This window comes from Gossypium hirsutum, chromosome D07 (genome assembly GCF_007990345.1).
Source record: "Gossypium hirsutum isolate 1008001.06 chromosome D07, Gossypium_hirsutum_v2.1, whole genome shotgun sequence".
Taxonomy (NCBI): Eukaryota; Viridiplantae; Streptophyta; class Magnoliopsida; order Malvales; family Malvaceae; genus Gossypium; species Gossypium hirsutum.
In genome coordinates this window covers 21,642,434-21,661,445 of record NC_053443.1, presented here as the reverse complement: position 1 = coordinate 21,661,445, position 19,012 = coordinate 21,642,434, and the positions used below count along the sequence as shown (strand labels likewise).

The following is a 19,012-nucleotide window of genomic DNA, read 5'->3' as shown; positions in this document are numbered from 1 at the left end:
TTATTGAAATTTATTTCATGTATTTTTTAATATTATTTTAATAATTTTATAATACTATTACATTGATTTATCAAATATTAATATTATTTATTAGTTTATATAACTTTTTCGAAAGTTTTAAAATTTTTTAAAAAATTTATCTGGAAAAAGCGAATATTGTAGGTTATGGTTAATGTAAATAATTTAACATTTTTAAATAAAAAAAAAGATGAAAAATAGAAAGAAATAAAATATTAATAAAGAAAGGTTTATGAAATCCAGGGGTAATGGTGAACACCTGTGCATGGGAGGACGACCGGTACCTTTCAGGTTACAGTGTTGCCACGCGGGATCCAGGACGTACGTCCGTTCTACCAAAAAAGCTGTGAGAGAAAGGAACAACAATCTTTGGACTTGAAACTTTGAATGGTTAATATTGAAATGAATCCTCCTGTTTTTTTTCTTTACTTTTTGCTTCGCCATTTCCTTTTCTCTATGAAATGCGACCAAACGTAAAAGAAAACTAAATCACTGTTATTTCCCTACATTGATTCACGCACGCACTCCTTTACTGTTCCCTTCTTTCCCCTTTACCTGAATTCCCTTTTTTGTTTTCTCATGCAATTTTGCTTCATCTCTTTCGCTTTCCTACTACTCAGTGAGTCTTCCTCTTTCTTTCTTATAGTTAAACATGAAATAATTCTTTAGCTGTTGTTATGCTCTGATCTCTGCTGCTTGCTTCTGTACTTGATAGCTTTTAATGTTTTTCCCTTTTTACTGAAATTTCCATCTGTTTTATCTTATTTATCTCTCATGGTACTTGATTGATTTTCTCTAGATGAAGAATTTATGATCCTGTTGTTGTAAATCTGTTCATTGTCTTATTTTTGCTGCCTTCTTTTTCTTTTCTTCTTTTCCCTTGACTGGAATGAACTGTGTATTAGATATGTATTTTGCACTGGCTTATTGTTGTGAAAAATTGACTATGTTTATGCTGTTCTTGTTTGTTGTGGTAGCTATGCTGCTGGTTTTGATTTAAGTCAAATTAGATTTATAATTGGGATGTCATGTTCTTGCTCTTCTACCCTTTTTCTTTTTCCCCTAAAAAAACTTTGTGCTTTGCAGGTACATTTCGTTAGTGAATCAAGTTTTTGCTTCTTGTTTGGCATCTCCATATGACTATTCTGTAGACCAAATATCCTACTGGTTTCAATGGGCATAACAAAGATTTGCCCTTGGAAATCAGGGGATAATAGTTGTCAGGTTCACATTCCTGGCTCATTAGAAGATGAAGGCAAGGGAAAGGAAGATAACCCTGTACATGGGGCAGACTCGGGTAAGGATCTCGATGACTGTGACTTGGAGGGAATTAACTGTGAACTGTGCATGCTGGAAGGTAAGATTTGTAGTATACCGTATGAACTCTTTGATCTACCTGATTTGAGGGAGATATTGTCATTGGAAACATGGAACTCATGCTTGACAGAGGAAGACAGGTTCTGTTTATCAGCCTATCTTCCAGATATGGATGAATGGACCTTTTGGTTGACCATGAAAGAGCTCTTCGGTAGTAGTGATTTGTATTTCGGGAATCCCATGGATACATTTTTCAAAAGATTGAAAGGTGGATTTTATCCTCCCAAGGTTTGTTGTCTCAGAGAGTCCTTGCAGTTTCTTGAGAGGAGAAAATATTACCACACGTTAAGATCTTATCATGACAAAATGGCACAAATGTTCACAGACATGAGAAGGTTGTGGGATGAATGTAGTGTGAGCACTGGTGTTGAAGAAAGACTTTATATGTGGAGAACAAGGAGGAGTTGCAGGGATTCCAATTTGCTTGACCTTAATGCCGTACCAAGTGATGGGTATCTGTTAAATGAGGATGCTAACTTAGATTCAGTCATGTGCCATTTGCCAAAGAGAATGAAGACTTGGGAAACTGTTAGTACAAAAAACATTGTTGCCAGTCCATCTGCCGATGGAATGACTATTATTGCTCCAAACTACAGCACAAAGAGTGTTCTGAAGGTTAAGACTTCTGGCAGTAATGCAATTCACAACCACAATCAGAAATTGGTTGTAGGTGACAAATCGGAACAATGTCTATCAGTGCCAAAGGTTCTGTTGAAAGCAGTAACCAAAGTTCCTTCTGTTCTTCCACCGCTATCAAAAGTGTGCTCAAGAAGGTCACAAACAGCATTGCTTGTTGGTGCCCAAGTTTTACGGGACCCCAAACCCGAACGTACAATCTTGGGAAATGCGGGTTGTTTTAGCGGGTCATCGTTTCTATGGCAGAACATTGTTGGTAGCAAAATGAATCCTGAGCGATCTGGATGTATGTTAAATCACCAGGATTGTACTTTCAGAAGCAAGGAAGTTGACTTTGCAGATTCAAAGAGACACAAATTGGGTGGTGAGAATTTGTGGAAGAACTTTGACGTGGGAAAGACACACAAAAGGAAATGGAGATCGCATGCAGGAAAAGTTTATGGCTTTTCCCAACCAAATAAAGACCCCAAGTGATTTTAATGTTGAAAATTCAGAGAAGACAAATAAACCTAGTGTTTCAAAGAGGCTTAAGTATGATCTTCCCCTTCCATTGACTTACAAGCGAAGAAAGTCTCAAGCCAAAAACACATCGGACCTCACCAATTCACTCAGAACAGGTATCGATATAAGAACTAGTAGTTCAAAAGAATCAAACCAACCTTTGGGGAACAGTGTAAATGCATTCAAGTTTAAATTCTTGGGTCCTATGAACAGGGAAGCTTAAATAGCATGTCGAGGAACAAAAATGTAATTACCTCCTTGGTATAATAAAATCCATTTCTTATGGTTCTAAACATAAATGCCTCCTTTGTTACAGGCTCCCACTGAATGTATAAATCAGGTATATTGCAGAAAGGAAGTGATATAATCTGCTTTCATTTTCTAATGGTATGTAACAAAAAAGAAATTGGGTTATCGGTTCTAACCTAAGAAAAAGATTTAAGCAAGATGCAATCTAATTGCCAAAGTTGTTTGTTACTTTTGTGTTCAAAAGAAGTGGAAATAATAGCCTACGGATTTATGATGCTCTTGCGAGTTAAAAAAAAAAAACCAAAATTAACGGTGAGTGTATTTTTTATATGACATAATAGTTGGATTATTTTTTTAGTATATAAAAAATCGAGAAGGGATGGTATGAAAATGTGATTTATCGTTATCCTATTTCTTTTCAATAGGAGGAAAAATCTGAAAATCAAAAGAAAAAATCTAATTTGACATTCTAAGATGATGTGAAATCATTGTTTAATACAATCTTTTCTAACGAAAAACCTAACACCTCTTTTTTAAAATATATCGATGTTTCTTATGCATTACTAAAAAAATTAATACACCATTTGATATCTAAATTTAGTTTTAATGTTCAATTTAGTACATGGGTTTTTTTTGTCTCAATTTAATACCTAAATTTGGCTTCAATCTCTAATTTGGTACCCAGACTAAATAAAGAAAAAACACTTGAGTATCAAATTGAAAAAACCCAAGTACCCACGTGAACATTAAAGCTAATCTTAGGTACCAAATTGAATATTGAAACCAAAGTAAGGTACCAAATAGTATATTAACCCATTTAAAAAATAAAAATTTAGTAAAAAAGAAATGGTTAGTTTGGCAGCTGTTTGAGCGAGAAATGAAAAGACCGGGTAATCCTGAGCCGTTAGCTAACTGCTTCGAACTCTCAGTAATTCTTAATGACATAACCCACAGTATTCTCCAGTCCCTCTCTGATGAAAACCTGAAACCTGACTCTGGTTTCTTCATCATCCCAATGCTATAAAGCTCACTGTTGGTGTCTTTCACAGGGAAACCAAATCTTCCCATTTTTTCTCTATGGTGGTATCTTTCTAACTGTTAAAGTTATTGATTGTTTTTATTTATTTATTGCTTCTCTTTTGATTATAGAAGAAGAAACAATTTGGTTATAAAAAATGGGTTTTCACGATATAATATTTGATTTATGCACATGTAAGAAAGAAACCTGAAGAGGGGGGAAACCGCTTATATTTTTTAAATGTCCGTAATGAGCATATTTTTTTTATAAAAAAATATTATAATTAGCTTATAAAAATGGTAAAGGCTTTTATTCTACGTGTTTTAGGAATCTCGAAAACTTAAACTGGGTTTTTTCTTTGGAGGAGAAATAAAGTCGGTGATGATGGGTATTCATCTTGTTCTTGGAGCCATTCCTTGCTCCATTTTGAGGCAATTTTTATATATTTATTTCATTCCTTCTTCTGTGCTTCTAAATTCTAATGTTGACCCTATAAAGGAAGCATTAATTTGTCTCGATGGAACTTTGTCAAGTTTGCCCTTTGGTCGACATCATGTTTCATGTAATTAAATTTCCCATTATAAGAGAATCAAGGCAGATTTTTATTATTTCATTTTTATAATGTAATTGTTTAATTTAGTAAGAATGTGTAAGCTCCTCTTCAAGCTTTCTGCTTTATATTTTACGATCTAGATAGCATAAAATGTTATGTGGTCGGCTTCTGCTTATTTTTAATCTCGAGATTGGGAACATTGGTATCCAAATTTAGGTAAGCAATGTTCCATTTCTCAAGATATTGATTTTTCTTACTTTTTCATATTGTTGAGCAGTCATCAAGATAACAAAGAAGAGCAACAAACTGAACTGAACAAGTGTCAAGAAAAAGGCTTGTTCTTTGAGCTTTATATTCTTTCCTTAAACAAGAGAAATCTTTAATAGTAAGAATTTCTGTTTAGCACATCGCAACCAAAACATGTTGGGTTCTTGCTGTGTTCCATCATCAAAGCTGCCACCATCCCACCACGACAAGATTCTGTCATCTTCATTCTTTAGTAATGCAGTGGGAATTGGGCAATGCAACAGTGCAATTTCTGGTATTCGGTTCGGAAAAGTCGACATTTCTAGGAGGAAATGTTCTGCAACCAAAAGATGTTCCACCTCTGCTGTTCTAGCTGATGTTACCAAAGACTTCATGGTAACTTCCTTCTCTTTTGTGCGTTATGCAGATTCTTAAGTTGGCAGTTCTCTTTTGTGTTATGATCATTGAATTCGGGTGTTTCTCCAATCCTAAACGTGCAATCCAGGCTTTCCGGGCGAACATTTATCCGAAACATGAGGCAGATCCCAAGACTGTTGCCTCTATCATATTAGGGGGTGGAGCTGGAACACGGCTCTTTCCCCTTACTGGAACAAGGGCCAAGCCAGCTGTAAGCTAAGTTGACATGGTTTATGCCACCTTTAAATTTTTTATTAGATTTGGCTAAATACTTGTAACATTTGTTTTCTTTGATACACTACACGATCTATTAGGTTCCCATTGGGGGATGTTATAGGCTGATCGATGTCCCAATGAGTAACTGCATCAATAGTGGGATTAACAAGATTTACATCCTCACCCAGTTCAATTCTCAATCTCTAAACCGCCACATTTCTCGGACTTATAATTCGGGCAATGGTGTGACCTTCGGTGATGGGTTTGTTGAGGTAGGTTGAACAATTCTGAAGTTGTAAGATTAATCTTCTAGAACCAGATCAACGTTCCAAACTCTGTTACTGCATTATTGCTGGTGGGTTAGTGAGGATGATTGTATAACGTGGAACTTTCAACATTTCGTTAAAGAGATTAAACATTATGAGACCTCTCATGTCTCTCGCTCTCTGCTACATATGCTTCTAATTCTGCTCCTTGTTTTGCCTTAGGTATTAGCAGCTACACAAACATCAGGTGAATCAGGAAAGAAGTGGTTCCAGGGTACAGCAGATGCTGTAAGACAGTTCATATGGCTGTTTGAGGTATGACAAGCTTGTATGTCCTTTTTTGTTTTTTTTAGATTTTCCTCCTTCCTAATTGATCTGTGCTCTACAAGTCATAAGATAAGTGTGGAAGAGTTTTATGCTACCTTGTGATATGTATATTATACATCAATTCTTGAGTTCACCAATTTTGTGTAAATTTGTGGTTACCATTGCAGGATGCTAAACACAGATATATTGAGAACATTCTGATATTATCTGGCGATCATCTATACCGAATGGATTACATGGACTTCTTGCAGGTGAACTACAGCTGCCCACTTGATTCTTCACCTTGCAATTTTGTCTCTTTCATTAATTCGTAGGCCTTAGTAATGTCAATTTCTATTGCAGAAGCACATTAATTCTGGTGCTGACATATCTGTTTCATGTCTCCCTGTGGATGAAAGGTAATTATAAAACAGATAATTTAGAAAAAAAATATTATTGCTCAGTTACAGTAATGATTTTAGAAACTGTATATTTTAGAAACTGCATTGTCAGAGTTGACATTGAGTATTGTCCAACAAATTGTTTATCAGTGACCGAAGAATATGAACAACAAATTGTCAGGTTTTTAGTTAACTTTTCTGGCCTGGTCTAAGATTATATAGTACCTGTAAAATGAACTGCAATACAAGAAATTGGTTCAAACATATCTTTCGCTTTTACTTTTTCCTGGTTAAATAAATTGTCTTCTTATCCTGCAGTCGTGCCTCTGATTTTGGATTGCTGAAGATTGATGAAAATGGACAGATTAGGCAGTTCCTAGAGAAACCTAAGGGTGAAAGTTTGAGGTCAATGGTTGGTACTTGTCCTTTGTTCTAATGCATAAATTTTGTTTTAGCTCTTAACTCTTAAATTGATTATTGATACTTCTTACCGTAACAGCAAGTCGATACAACTCTTCTCGGATTAACAGCTCAAGATGCAAAGAAAACACCATACATTGCATCAATGGGTATATATTTATTCAAAACAGATGTTCTACTGAAACTACTCAGGTAATGAAGGCTTAAGCTGCAAAGGATCTACCATAAACTGCTTCAATGTTCTGATTTGATTCAATTAGGAAAGATATACTATTATTGTTCTTCTCAGATCAACAATGCATCATGTTGTTTAAGAGATGATTGTTTTTATTTTAGATGTGAAAGATGGACCATTTTGGTGTATATGGTGGTAATCTTAAGTTTGTGCAGCAACAAGAGATGATCTTTCTATGTATTATTTTTGCTTCTTCAGGTGGCATTATCCAGAAGCCAATGATTTTGGATCTGAAATCATTCCAATGGCTATGAAAGATTACAATGTTAAGGTAGAGTATCAAAAGATAATCAGGGATCACTTTTACTTGAAAGTTAAAACTTGCCATTTACAATTTGTTCGTAGTGGAGCCCCCAAGTTTAAGTTATTTGTACATGGCAGGCATATTTGTTTGATGGCTATTGGGAAGATATTGGAACCATAAAATCCTTTTTTGATGCAAATTTGGCCCTCACAGATAAGGTAGTCCTCTTTTCAACTATCCCTGCAGTTATTCCTTATCCGACCGTGTTAGGACTTAACAAGCTGCAACTTGTTGTCTCCATGTCCAAAGCCCCCCAAGTTTCACTTCTATGATCCCCTAAAGCCAATCTTCACCTCTCCTCGGTATCTACCTCCATCAAGAATAGAGCAGTGCCGGGTAATAATTTCGTTTTGAATTCGAGTCTGATTAATTGGCATGGCTAACTCGATTCATATAAATATAATGATCATGAAGTTACCCTTGCTTCTTGTAGGTCGTGGACTCCATAATTTCACATGGCTGCTTCTTGAGAGAATGCAGTGTCAAACATTCCATCGTGGGAATTCGCTCAAGATTGGAATATGGGGTGGAGCTGAAGGTAACTTTCACATTTCTGATTCATTCATTCATAAGCTTCCTATAACTTCACAGCATTATAGCTCTTACAATCCGTTAACCTTGGGTGGCGAAATTTCATCTTCTACACAGTTGCATCATATCATGTCATATCATTCCTCTTACTACCAGTTTAAATCCTCAAACTTTGAGTATGACCACTTTTAATGGAACCAATGGAAGCAGCCAGCAGCAAATCTCTTAACTTAAATGAGAGTTTTCAGGATACATTGATGATGGGTGCTGACCATTACCAAACTGAGGCAGAAATAGCATCCTGTATATCAGAGGGCAATATTCCATTAGGCATTGGCAGAAATACTAAAATCATGTAAGTTTCCTTTTAACGGTGTCTTCACATATACATACTATGAGAGAATCTTATATGATATGATATGCATTACAGTTACAACATTTAGGTCTTAGAACATCTTAGTTTTAATTTCTTTATGATGCTTGCTTATTGCTACTTTTGTCCTGCAGGAATTGTATAATAGACACAAATACAAGAATTGGAAAAAATGTTGTCATTGCAAACAAGGATGTAAGCATTGTTAATCTATTGGATTAATTTGTTTGACTGAAATAAAGTTTAAATATCCAATTGTGATTTTTTTTCTTTAAAGTACAAAATCATCCCAAGATATATAGTTCGGGGACTAATTTATGTATTAGCATTTTTTTTAATTGATTATGCTTATGTGGTTGATGGCTATAGTATTTATATTGTTTTTTTTTTTTTTGGATGAACTGCAGAATGTGGAAGAGGCAGATAGACCATCTGAGGGATTCTATATTCGATCAGGAATTACTGTAGTGGTAAAAAATGCTGTAATTAAGGATGGAACAATAATTTAGTACTTGTTTTTATCAGCGGGAAAAATATGAATAAGTTGTTGGTGAGGTTGATTTATTGGGAGATGCAGTGTAAATTATTCCATTAATTTGTTTTTTAGAATTTTATTTTCCCAAATGATAATATTACGGAATAAATAGTGGAGCAATTTAGTCTTATATTATTTGAATATGAGTAAATAAGTACTATTATCTATTTATATTTTTATTAACGAGCCAATATAACATCAACTCAGTTGTGAAATTACTAAATTACCTTTTGATATATGTTATATCTCTACCCAATAATCACACATGGCAAAACATGGTACAATTTGATAAGGACCCCCTCTTTGGATGCGACCTATGAATAAACCTTAGATTAGGATTCTCTGGGGTGATCTTCCATTCAAGACCATTTGCGACGGACCCTCTAATCCCACTTGAGCCTTCTCAGAAACCATCCGCTACGGGCCCTCCATGGGGACCATTAAGGCGTAACAATCTTGTACAACCTTAATAAGGAGAATGTTAGAGCAAGACCACACAGTACTAGGTGGCAATTGACATGTAACAACCCTACCACCTAGTCGACAATTGGCAAGACCAAACAAGGGGTACCTTCTATATATACCCCAGAGCATGAAAGACAAGGGATCCTTTCTTCCTCCCCAAGAAAACCTAAGTGTTTCCCAAGTATCTCCTCTCTTTTTCCTCCAATCTCTCCTCCTCTCCTCTCTTCTCCTCTCCTTTCTTTTCCTCTCCTTTCCCAATCTCCAATTCCAACTCTCTGTCTGTCATAGGTGAATCGACTTCCAATCACCACCATCTTCTCCTCCCTAACTCTCCCTTGTTGAACACTTGTGTAAACAATTAGTGCGGTAAATGTGGACCGAACCACCATTGCTCATTCTTCCACTGTTATCCCTGAGAATGTTGCAAACCCAAACTAAAAAATCCTTTCAACCTAAGCATAAACACAACAAACTACACAAGTCACTAATCTGTCGTAATTTGATATCTCAAATTAGGCTCTCTTGAACGCTTGATGAGTTTGTTCTCGAGCAGTTTACGAGTCTTTTCAATATTTTTTTTGTTTTTTTAATTTTTAGTGGTAATAAATTTTTTCTTACTTCTTACTCCTTACTCCTTTTAAAACCCAAATTGGCAAAACAATGTCATTGTGAGTCTCATGGTTGATTTGAGTTTATGTAGGGAGATGACTATGGCCAAACATCGAGGAAAACACCAATTGTCGTGGGTGTCGCGACACTAAAGCTAGGATGTCACCACACTAACCCTTTATCACCTTAGGGGAGCAAAACTTCAATGAAAACCAACTTGGAGTAGTCTAGCAAGGATGTCGCGACACTAGTTATGCTATGTCGCAACACTGAACCTCGATGTCTTGACAACAAGCCTTCGAGGTTGGGACTCCAAGTCAATGGTTGAAGTGAAGGAGCCTAATGTCACTGTCGAGGATGTCATGACACTAGCTAGGATATGTCGCAACATCAAAAATCCTCAAGCTAATATTTTACCTACTTCCAAGAATGTAGCGAAACCAAAGCCTGGGTGTTGCAACATTGAAGTTTGACGGGGTAAAAAGTACTGTAAGGGCAATTTTGTGTCCAACAACTACCTAAGTCAATTCCTAACCTTTAAGGGCATTTTTGTCAAATGTTAGGGTTATTGAATTTGTTGTATTAAAGGTCATTTGATGTCAAACATAAAGGAGGCTCTTTTATATCTTTTTGGGTATTCTCTTTATTCCTTTCACCATTTTTAGTTTTCTAGGTTTTCATTTTTTAGCTTAGTTAGTTATTAGCTGTTAATTTCTTCATTTTTACTGTAGCTTTATGATAACACTCTAGAATAACGTATTTTTATGTATTAATTATGTATTTATTCTGAGTATGATCCTACTAATTTGAGCTATTTATGATCTTCTATCTCATAGGGACTAAATTTGAGGCAAAAGCAAAATTAAGGCCCAAAAGCGTGAATTTAGAGATAAAATGGGCCAATGTGCGACACAAGAAAAAATTGGTGCCAAAAGTGCAAACATGGAGGAAACAATGGTTGAAATGCAAAAAGAAGAGATTTTATTCTATCAGACTCTATTTTAATTATATTAGGATAATTAATATTAAGATAATTATTAAGGATTATTTAATTTTAGGATTTTATTTTATTTATCTTCAATTAAATGTATTTATCTTTTGGGAGTTTAAGTAGGATTAGACTATCTCCTCTAACACTATAAATAGGGGGTGAAGTGACTCAAAAGGCATTAATCCTTTTCTGTAAACACTCTCCCCCCCAAAAGGCATTAATCTTCTCATATTTCCTTTCAATAAAATCTCCATTTTAATTTTATTTATTTTCTTTTCCACCACAACCATGAGCCACTAAACCCATCTAACCGAAGGTTGTCGATATTCCTCAAAAAGGGTTATTGAGGCTTAGAATCTGTACTTAGCCTCCTCGCCGAGTATTCATCATTTCTCCACACTACGGGGCTGACACTTCCGTCTATGTCCCTTAAGAAGTAAGCTTTTCAAAGTATGCAAAGGTGGCCGTTTTGTATGTTTTGGGAAGGTTGCACAGTCGGTTCGTTAGCTTACTACGTCAGAGGTTGGCGTGCCCAAGAGACAAAATGACGCGAGATTCGCCATTGAGAAGCGTTGATCTAGCATAAGACGATCCCACAGAAGCGATTATTGGCTAGAGTCAGGTTCTACGAAATCATAAGTCTAAATCCTTGGAGCTGGTAGTCGTAGGCGTCCTCTTCCACTATAACTGGCTTATTGGCTAGAGAATTTCCTTTCTCTTAACTCTATTTTTAATTTCTCGAATTTTTGATTCAATATTCTTAATTATATTTTTTATTTTATTTTTCATTTCCAGATCCAAACCTTTAATTCTGTTATTTTCTTTTTTTTTTCCAGGAACGTCAGTGTTCTTGGGCAAAATTCTGCTTGGGATTTCACAGAACAAGATATTGTGCAAATCCAGTCCCTGAGGATTTGACCTTACTTCCCTTTTACTATTCTTTTTCATTATTTATTAGGGATAAGATATTTTTGGTGCTTCAACGACCGCATCAAATTTTGGCACCGTTGCTAGGGACTGGCAACGTACTAATTTTATTTTTTGTTTCTTATGACCAGATCTGCTCTAGGTACTCTTACGTTCGATTAAGAATTTGAGAAGACTGCTAGAGCCAATCGCAGAGAGACAAAGTTACGGAAAAAATAGTCAGCGGTGGTTGGAACTCAAAGTAACCCATTACCAAAAATCGAAGTCGACGATGAAGTTGAGTCCAGGGTTAACGAAAACCCTACTCGAACACTTGAAAGCGAAAAAGTAGAAGTCGACTCACCAGAAAAAGTGCTTAACTTCAGGGTTAACGAAAACCTGAATCTAGCACATTAACCAATGGCTCAAACGATTCAGCAACTGGTCAAAGCTCCGACAAAACAACTGCCATTGTGCATCGCGTATCCTACTGTGGATACCGATTTTGAGTTGAAGTCAGGTCCAATCTAGTTACTGCTAACTTTTCGTGGGTTGCAAAATGAAAATCCCCACAAGCATCTAAAAGAGTTTCATATGGTTCGTCTTAGCATGAAACCTCAGGGGGTAATTGAGGATCAGATTAAATTGCGTGATTTCCCTTTCTCCCTAGCAGATTCCGCTAAGAAATGGTTCTTTTATTTACCCCCTGGATCTATTACAACTTGGGCTGATCTATCTCGTTTGTTTCTGAACAGGTTTTTTCCAGCATCTCGAGCAGTTGAGCTAAGAAGAGAGATCGTTGGAATAAGGCAAAAAGAAGCTGAGTCCCTTTACAATTATTAGGAGTGGTTTAAGAAATTGTGTGCAAGCTGCCCACAACATGGTATAACGGAGAAATCTCTCCTCTAATACTTTTGTGAAGGTTTGAAGCCGATGGAGATGAATATGGTAGATGTCACTAGTGGAGGAGCATTGGTCAACATGACTCTCCAACAAGCGAGAGACTTGCTCTCCACGATGGCTACAAATTCTCAACAGTTCCGAGCCAATACTGAACCCCCTAGAAGAGTTCACCAGCTAAGTAATTCAACCTTAGAGGATAAAGTTGATAGACTTACTAATATGATGAACTCTCTTATTGCAGAAAAAGCGAAGACAGCCTGGTTATGCAGAATATGTGCTACACCTGATCATGCAACTGATGCATATTCCAGTTTGTATGATAATACCATGACCCATCTAGATGCTGTGGGAAATTTCCCTGGGCCGCTACAAAGGCGATACGACCTCTACGCTAATACCTACAACCCAGGGTGGAGGACCATCCTAACTTAAGTTATGGGGTCAATCCACGAAATAACCAGCCATACCAAAATCGGTTTCTGCAACAGCCGCAAGGTTCAGGTAATTCTCTAGAACCATGGTCAATAAGTTAGCAACTAATGTTCTTGATTTTCAACAGTGAATCCAACAACAAACTCTTAATTTCTAAAAAGAGACGAAGGATTTCCAATAGAAAATTAACCTCTCAAGGGAAGTTACCATCACAAACCGAACCAAACCCTAGATAAAATGCGAATGCATGACGTTGCGAAGCGGAAAGGTACTGAAACCGATTCCTGATAGGAATCTTGGCAAAAAAATTACCTAAGAAAAACCCGAGAAAGACGAACAGGTCCGACCGAAGCCTCCATTGCCTAAAATTCAACCTCTATTTCCAGAACGATTCAATCAGTGTCGAAGAGGTAAAGAGGACAAGGAAATCCTCGAAACATTTAGGAATGTCGAGATCAACATTCCGCTGTTGGACGCCATCAAGCAAATACCGCGATATGCTAAATTTCTTAAAGAGCTTTGCACCAACAAGCGACAATTAACTAGTAATGAAAGGGTGAATATTGGTGAGAATGTATCTGCAGCGTTACAACAGAAAATGCCGGCAAAATGCAAGGATAGGGGCATGTTTGCAATACTATGCAAAATAGACCATCTGGGAATTAAGAAGGCTGTGTGTGATCTAGGGGCTTCTATAAATGTAATGTCATATTCTATTTAGGAATCACTTAACGCGGGTTTTTTGAAAAAAATATCATTCAATTGGCGGACAGGTCTGTTGTGCATCCAAAAGGAGTCCTTGAGGATGTTCTGGTAAAAGTTAACGAACTTATTTTCCCTATAGATTTTTATGTGATCAAAATGGAGGAGGATAGCACTCTTGGATCTTCAAACCTCATATGGGGTCGATCGTTCCTTAGTACAGCTAGTACTAAAATTAACATTCGAAGTGAAACTCTTACAATGGAGTTTGATGGGGAGATCGTAAAATTTAATGTCTACGACGCCATTAGCCATCCAAGCGAAATCTTGAGCGTAAATTGTATCGACATAATTGACTCTTTAGTGGAAGAGAATTTTGAGTCAATTTATGGAGATAATTATGAACTTGATAAATTTGAATTTGTTAATGAGTTATTATCTCCAAATACTAAACTGTTACCTTCTGTTATACAGACATCAGAGTTGGAGTTGAAACTGCTTCCTAAGCATCTGAAATATGCATTTTTGGGGAAGGGTAATACCCTACCAGTCATAGTCTCCAATAGACTCTCCACACATGAAGAGGAAAGTTTGGTTCATGTACTAAAAAGTCATAAGGAGGCGATTGGTTGGACCATTGCAGACTTAAAAGGGATAAGCCCTTTGACGTGCACACATAGGATCTACTTGGAGGAAGACACGAAACTGAGGCGAGAGGTGCAAAGACGGCAAATTTGAATATGATGGAGGTAGTAAAAAATGAAATAATCAAGCTTCTAAACGCTGACATAATTTACCCTATTTTTGACAGTAGGTGGGTAAGTCCGGTACAAGTCGTGCCCAAGAAAATGAGCATGACAGTAAAGAAAAATGCTGAAGGTGACTTGGTACCTACTGGAGTACAAAATGGATGGCGCGTCTGCATTGATTACAGGAAGTTGAACTCATACACTAGAAAAAATCATTTCCCTCTTCCTTTTATAGATCAAAAGCTCGAAAGATTAGCCGAAAAAACTCACTTTTGTTGTCTTGATGGATACTTAGGTTTCTTTCAAATTCCAGTCTCATCGGAGGACCAGGAAAAGACCACTTTTACATGCCCATTCGGTACATTTGCATATAGAATGATGTCATTCGGTCTTTGCAATACGCCGACCACCTTCCAGAGATGCATGATGAGTATATTTTCCGAATATGTGGAAAAAATTATCGAAATTTTTATGGATGATTTTACTGTATATGGTAATTGTTTTGATAAATGCCTTAAAAACCTAACGATAATTTTGAGTAGGTGTATAGAATTTAATCTTTCTTGAATTATGAAAAGTGTCATTTTATGGTAGACAAGGGTTTAATTCTGGGTCATGTTGTTTTATCTTTAGAATTGAGGTCAATAAGGCCAAAATTGATATTATAAATTCTTTGCCTTATCCTACTACTATGAGGGAAATTCGTTCTTTCCTTAGCCATGCAGGGTTCTATAGGTGCTTCATAAATAACTTCTCGAAGATAGCTGAACCACTGTGTGAGTTGTTGTAGAAGGATAAGAAAATTGAGTTTGGCCCAAAATGTAAGAATGCATTTGATACACTCAAGCAAAAGTTAGTCTCCGCTCATATAGTACAACCGCCAGATTGGAAATACCCGTTTGAAATTATGTGCAATGCCAGCGAGCGCAGTGTAGGAGCCATGTTGGGGCAAAGGATAGACAAAGAACCACATATCATATGTTATGCCTCGAAAACCCTAGATGTTGCGCAGAGTAACTACACCACTACGGAAAAAGAACTTTTAGCAGTTGTATTTGCTTTAGATAAATTTCGACCTTATTTATTGGGATCTAAAGTAATTATTTTTTCTGATCATGCAGCCCTGAGGTACTTGATCACGAAGAAGGAAACAAAACCGAGGCTCATTAGGTGGATTTTACTGCTCTAAGAATTTGACATCGAGATTCGAGACAAAAGGGGATGCGAGAATTTAGTGGCTAACCACTTAAGCAAAATAAAAGTACCTTTTGACGACATCCATATTAAGGAAAAATTCCCTGATGAGAGCCTATTCTTGATCGAAGCACGTCTCCCATGGTATGCAGATATAGTAAACTTTCTAGCCATAGGATCGTTACCCACTGAGTTAGCATGTTTCGTGAGGGACAAGCTTAGACGCGATGCTCGATATTACATTTGGGATAACCCATACTTGTGGAAACACTGTTCAGTCCAAATAATACGAAGATGTATTCCAGAAACTAAGGTAACTTCTATCCTTTATTTTTGTCATGCTGAAGCTTGCGTATGTCACTTTGGCCCTAAGCGGACCGCTCATAAGGTGTTAGAATGTGGGCTATATTAGCCCACAATTTTTTGAGACGCATATAACTTCTGTAAGTCTTGCGACAGGTGCCAACATACAGGTAACATCACTAATCGAAATCAAATGCCCCTTTTCCCGATTCATGTATGTGAAATCTTTGATGTATGGGGCATCGATTTTATGGGCCCATTTATTTCTTCATTTAGCAATGTATATATAATTCTTGCAATAGACTATGTTTCTAAGTGGATAGAAATAAAGCCTACTCACGATGATAATGTCAAAACTGCTGTGAAGTTTCTAAAACGAACTATTTTTTCCAGGTTTGGCACACCTTGAGCCCTAACCAGTGATCGTGACACCCACTTTTGCAATAAGGTCATGGAGACAATGTTGGCAAAGTACAGAGTCCACCATCGTATAGCTACGGCTTACCATCCCCAAACGAACGGTCAAGCCGAGGTCTCGAACAGGGAAATCAAGACTATTTTAGAGAAAACAGTTCGTCCCAACCGAAAGGATTAGAGCCTTCGGCTAAATGACGCACTTTGGGCCATCGGACTGCGTATAAGGGACCAATTGGCATGACCCCGTATCGACTTATTTTTGGAAAAGCTTGCCACCTTCTGGTCGAATTGGAATATAAAGCCTATTGAGCCATTCGACAATGTAACATGGAGTTAGAACCCGCAGGAAAGGCAAGGAAATTAGACATCCAAGAGTTAGAAGAAATTCGCAATAATGCCTATGAGAATGCTCGCATTTGTAAAGACAATGCAAAGTTATTTTACGATAAGAGAATGGCTTAGAAGCATTTTTCGGTAGGACAAAAGTTTTACTTTATAACTCCGTGTTAAAGTTATTCCCAGGTAAACTTTGATCACGATGGCAATGACATTTTATTGTTACTAAAGTGTTCACACATGAAGTGATTGAAATAGAGAGTGAAGAATCTGGAAAGCGCTTCGTAGTCAATGGCCAGTGGTTGAAGCCATTTTATAAGAATTTTCAAGCCCACACGGTTGAGAAAATCCATTTGGAACCACCATAGAACCAATAACGGCGTCGAGCTAACGACATTAAACAAGCACTTGTTGGGAGGCAACCCAAATTTTTTTTATTTTTGTTTTTTATTTATTATTTTATTTTATTTACTTTATTTATTACTTTATTTTATTTTATTATTTATTACTTATTTGGATATTAATAAATTTCTATTCTTTTTCTTAGATAAAACAGAGCGAAAATACGAAGAAAAAGGAAAAAACTAGAAAAATAGAACCAAACAGCCCTATCCATGGTACTAAACACCCTCTATTCTAGATACTATTCCAGCCCAGAATGCCTGCAGCCAAACTACCCTATTCTTGTAGCCAACCACCCTTATCCCTACACCCAAGCACTACCCCTTAGCACAAATTAACCCCCCAACCCTAAAATTTTAAAACATATTTTTCCTTTTCCCACAAAACCACCATAGTTGCCGCTCTTCCCTCCACCATTCTCCCTCACCATCGATCGCCACCACCATGGTTCAGACTCATAATCGCTCCGCCGCCGAGTCCTCCTTCACTATAAACCCACGACAGCGTCGTTTCTCGATACCCCAACCATCATATGCGATCGGTAGTAACAACACGAGGAGTTTTTCTAAACTTTTTTACCTATTTATTTCTTTTCGTCCACATTGAGGACAATGTGCTTTCAGTAAGGGGAGGTACTTTTCGTTATTACTGTCATTTTCTGCTGTGATTTTGGTTGTTGTTGCTGTTGTTGTGATTATTTGGCTGGTGTTGCTGCTTGAGGCTCCATTTTATCCATATTTTTTTTTTAGAATCTCCTGCCTCTTTTCATGCACAAGATTTTTACCAAGAATTGCGTACTGTTTGACCTACAAGATGATTCTTATTTTCTGAGAAAATTACGGATTTCCATAATTGATGCCATCTCCACTGTTTTATTCTTATTAGGCTAAAAATAATTGTGATTCATAGAGTTAACTTTATCTTACTTTTCGTAAAATTAATCAAGTTTAATACAAAGTGGACACTTAATATGTTTGCATGCTAAAATATGTTCATGACTATTAAGGTGATTACCGAAGCTTATTTTTGACACTTGATTGTTTTTTTCTCTAAAGTCCTCATAAAAAAAAGTTATTATTAAAATGTCATTTAATGTTTCTGTGGTTATGAGTGCAACTTAAAAACGTGACTGACTAAGTAACCGGGGTAGGATGCTTGGGTTGTCATCCTATTTCGCTTCAAAAGTTTGTGTGACGTGTTAGGTAAAACTCTGCTAACCGGAATTATTTTTTAAGAACATGTTGGGCTGAGTAACCGGAGTGAGGTGCTTGGCTGTCATCTCTCTTCGCGTCAAAAGGTTCGATGCGTTCTTAAGAAAAAATTATAATAAATTAGGAGTCTGCTGGGCTGAGTAACCGAGGTGGGGCGCTTGGCTGTCATCTCTCTTCGCGTCAAAAGATTCAGTATATTCCTAAAGCATAAAAAATATAAATAATAAATAAATAATCAAAAATAAATAAAAAAGAAACAAAAGAAAAAGAAAAAAATTAGGGACTAAAGGAGGAAACAAATAAGGTGTCTTGGTAGGTTTGGTAATTTACCTAATTTTCATTAAATAATTCAAGTCGATTCTAATTTTTGTGTGTATTAATTGAAAAACTTTTTCTGTTTTACTTAAAGCAATCTTAGAGTTCTCTTTATTTTTCATATGCATTTTTGACTGATTTTTATAAAACTTTGGAGTGGTATTTCTTTTATGGTAGAATCTAACTTTCACAGTAGATAGGAACCATACTTGAGAGCAAGCATGGGCTAAGTAGGGGGAATTTGATAACACTCTAGAATAACGTATTTTTATTTCTTAATTATGTATTTATTCTGAGTGTGATCCTACTAATTTAAGCTATTTATGATCTTTTATCTCATAGGGACTAAATTTGAGGTAAAAGCAAAATTAAGGGCTAAAAGCGTGAATTTAGGGATAAAATGGGCCAATGTGTGACACAAGAAAAAGTTTGTGCCAAAAGTGCAAGCATGGAGGAAACAAGGGTTGAAATGAAA

The 19,012-nt window shown here is 36.6% G+C and overlaps 2 protein-coding genes across 4 annotated transcripts; both read left to right on the top strand.

Moving 5' to 3' along the window:
* The first annotated feature begins 248 nt into the window (after positions 1-248).
* LOC107954406 (uncharacterized) lies at positions 249-2,886 on the top strand. Of its 2 annotated transcripts, none has more exons than XM_016889951.2 (2): positions 249-408; positions 1,105-2,886. In XM_016889951.2, the coding sequence occupies exon 2, from the start codon at positions 1,192-1,194 to the stop codon at positions 2,503-2,505; it is 1,314 nt and encodes a 437-aa protein (XP_016745440.2). In that variant the 5' UTR covers positions 249-408; positions 1,105-1,191; the 3' UTR covers positions 2,506-2,886. The 2 variants fall into 2 exon arrangements, with proteins under 2 accessions (XP_016745440.2, XP_016745439.2); XM_016889950.2 differs by having other exon boundaries at positions 260-637.
* Positions 2,887-3,655: 769 nt separating this feature from the next.
* LOC107954405 (glucose-1-phosphate adenylyltransferase large subunit 1) lies at positions 3,656-8,732 on the top strand. Of its 2 annotated transcripts, XM_016889948.2 has the most exons (16): positions 3,656-3,864; positions 4,630-4,994; positions 5,104-5,226; positions 5,330-5,503; positions 5,720-5,812; positions 5,992-6,075; positions 6,167-6,222; positions 6,523-6,616; positions 6,704-6,816; positions 7,058-7,130; positions 7,241-7,321; positions 7,413-7,499; positions 7,597-7,701; positions 7,943-8,049; positions 8,202-8,262; positions 8,475-8,732. In XM_016889948.2, the coding sequence occupies exons 2-16, from the start codon at positions 4,773-4,775 to the stop codon at positions 8,574-8,576; spliced, it is 1,575 nt and encodes a 524-aa protein (XP_016745437.2). In that variant the 5' UTR covers positions 3,656-3,864; positions 4,630-4,772; the 3' UTR covers positions 8,577-8,732. The 2 variants fall into 2 exon arrangements, with proteins under 2 accessions (XP_016745437.2, XP_040952617.1); XM_041096683.1 differs by lacking the exons at positions 8,202-8,262; positions 8,475-8,732 and having other exon boundaries at positions 3,694-3,864; positions 7,812-7,949.
* The last annotated feature ends 10,280 nt before the right edge of the window (positions 8,733-19,012 follow it).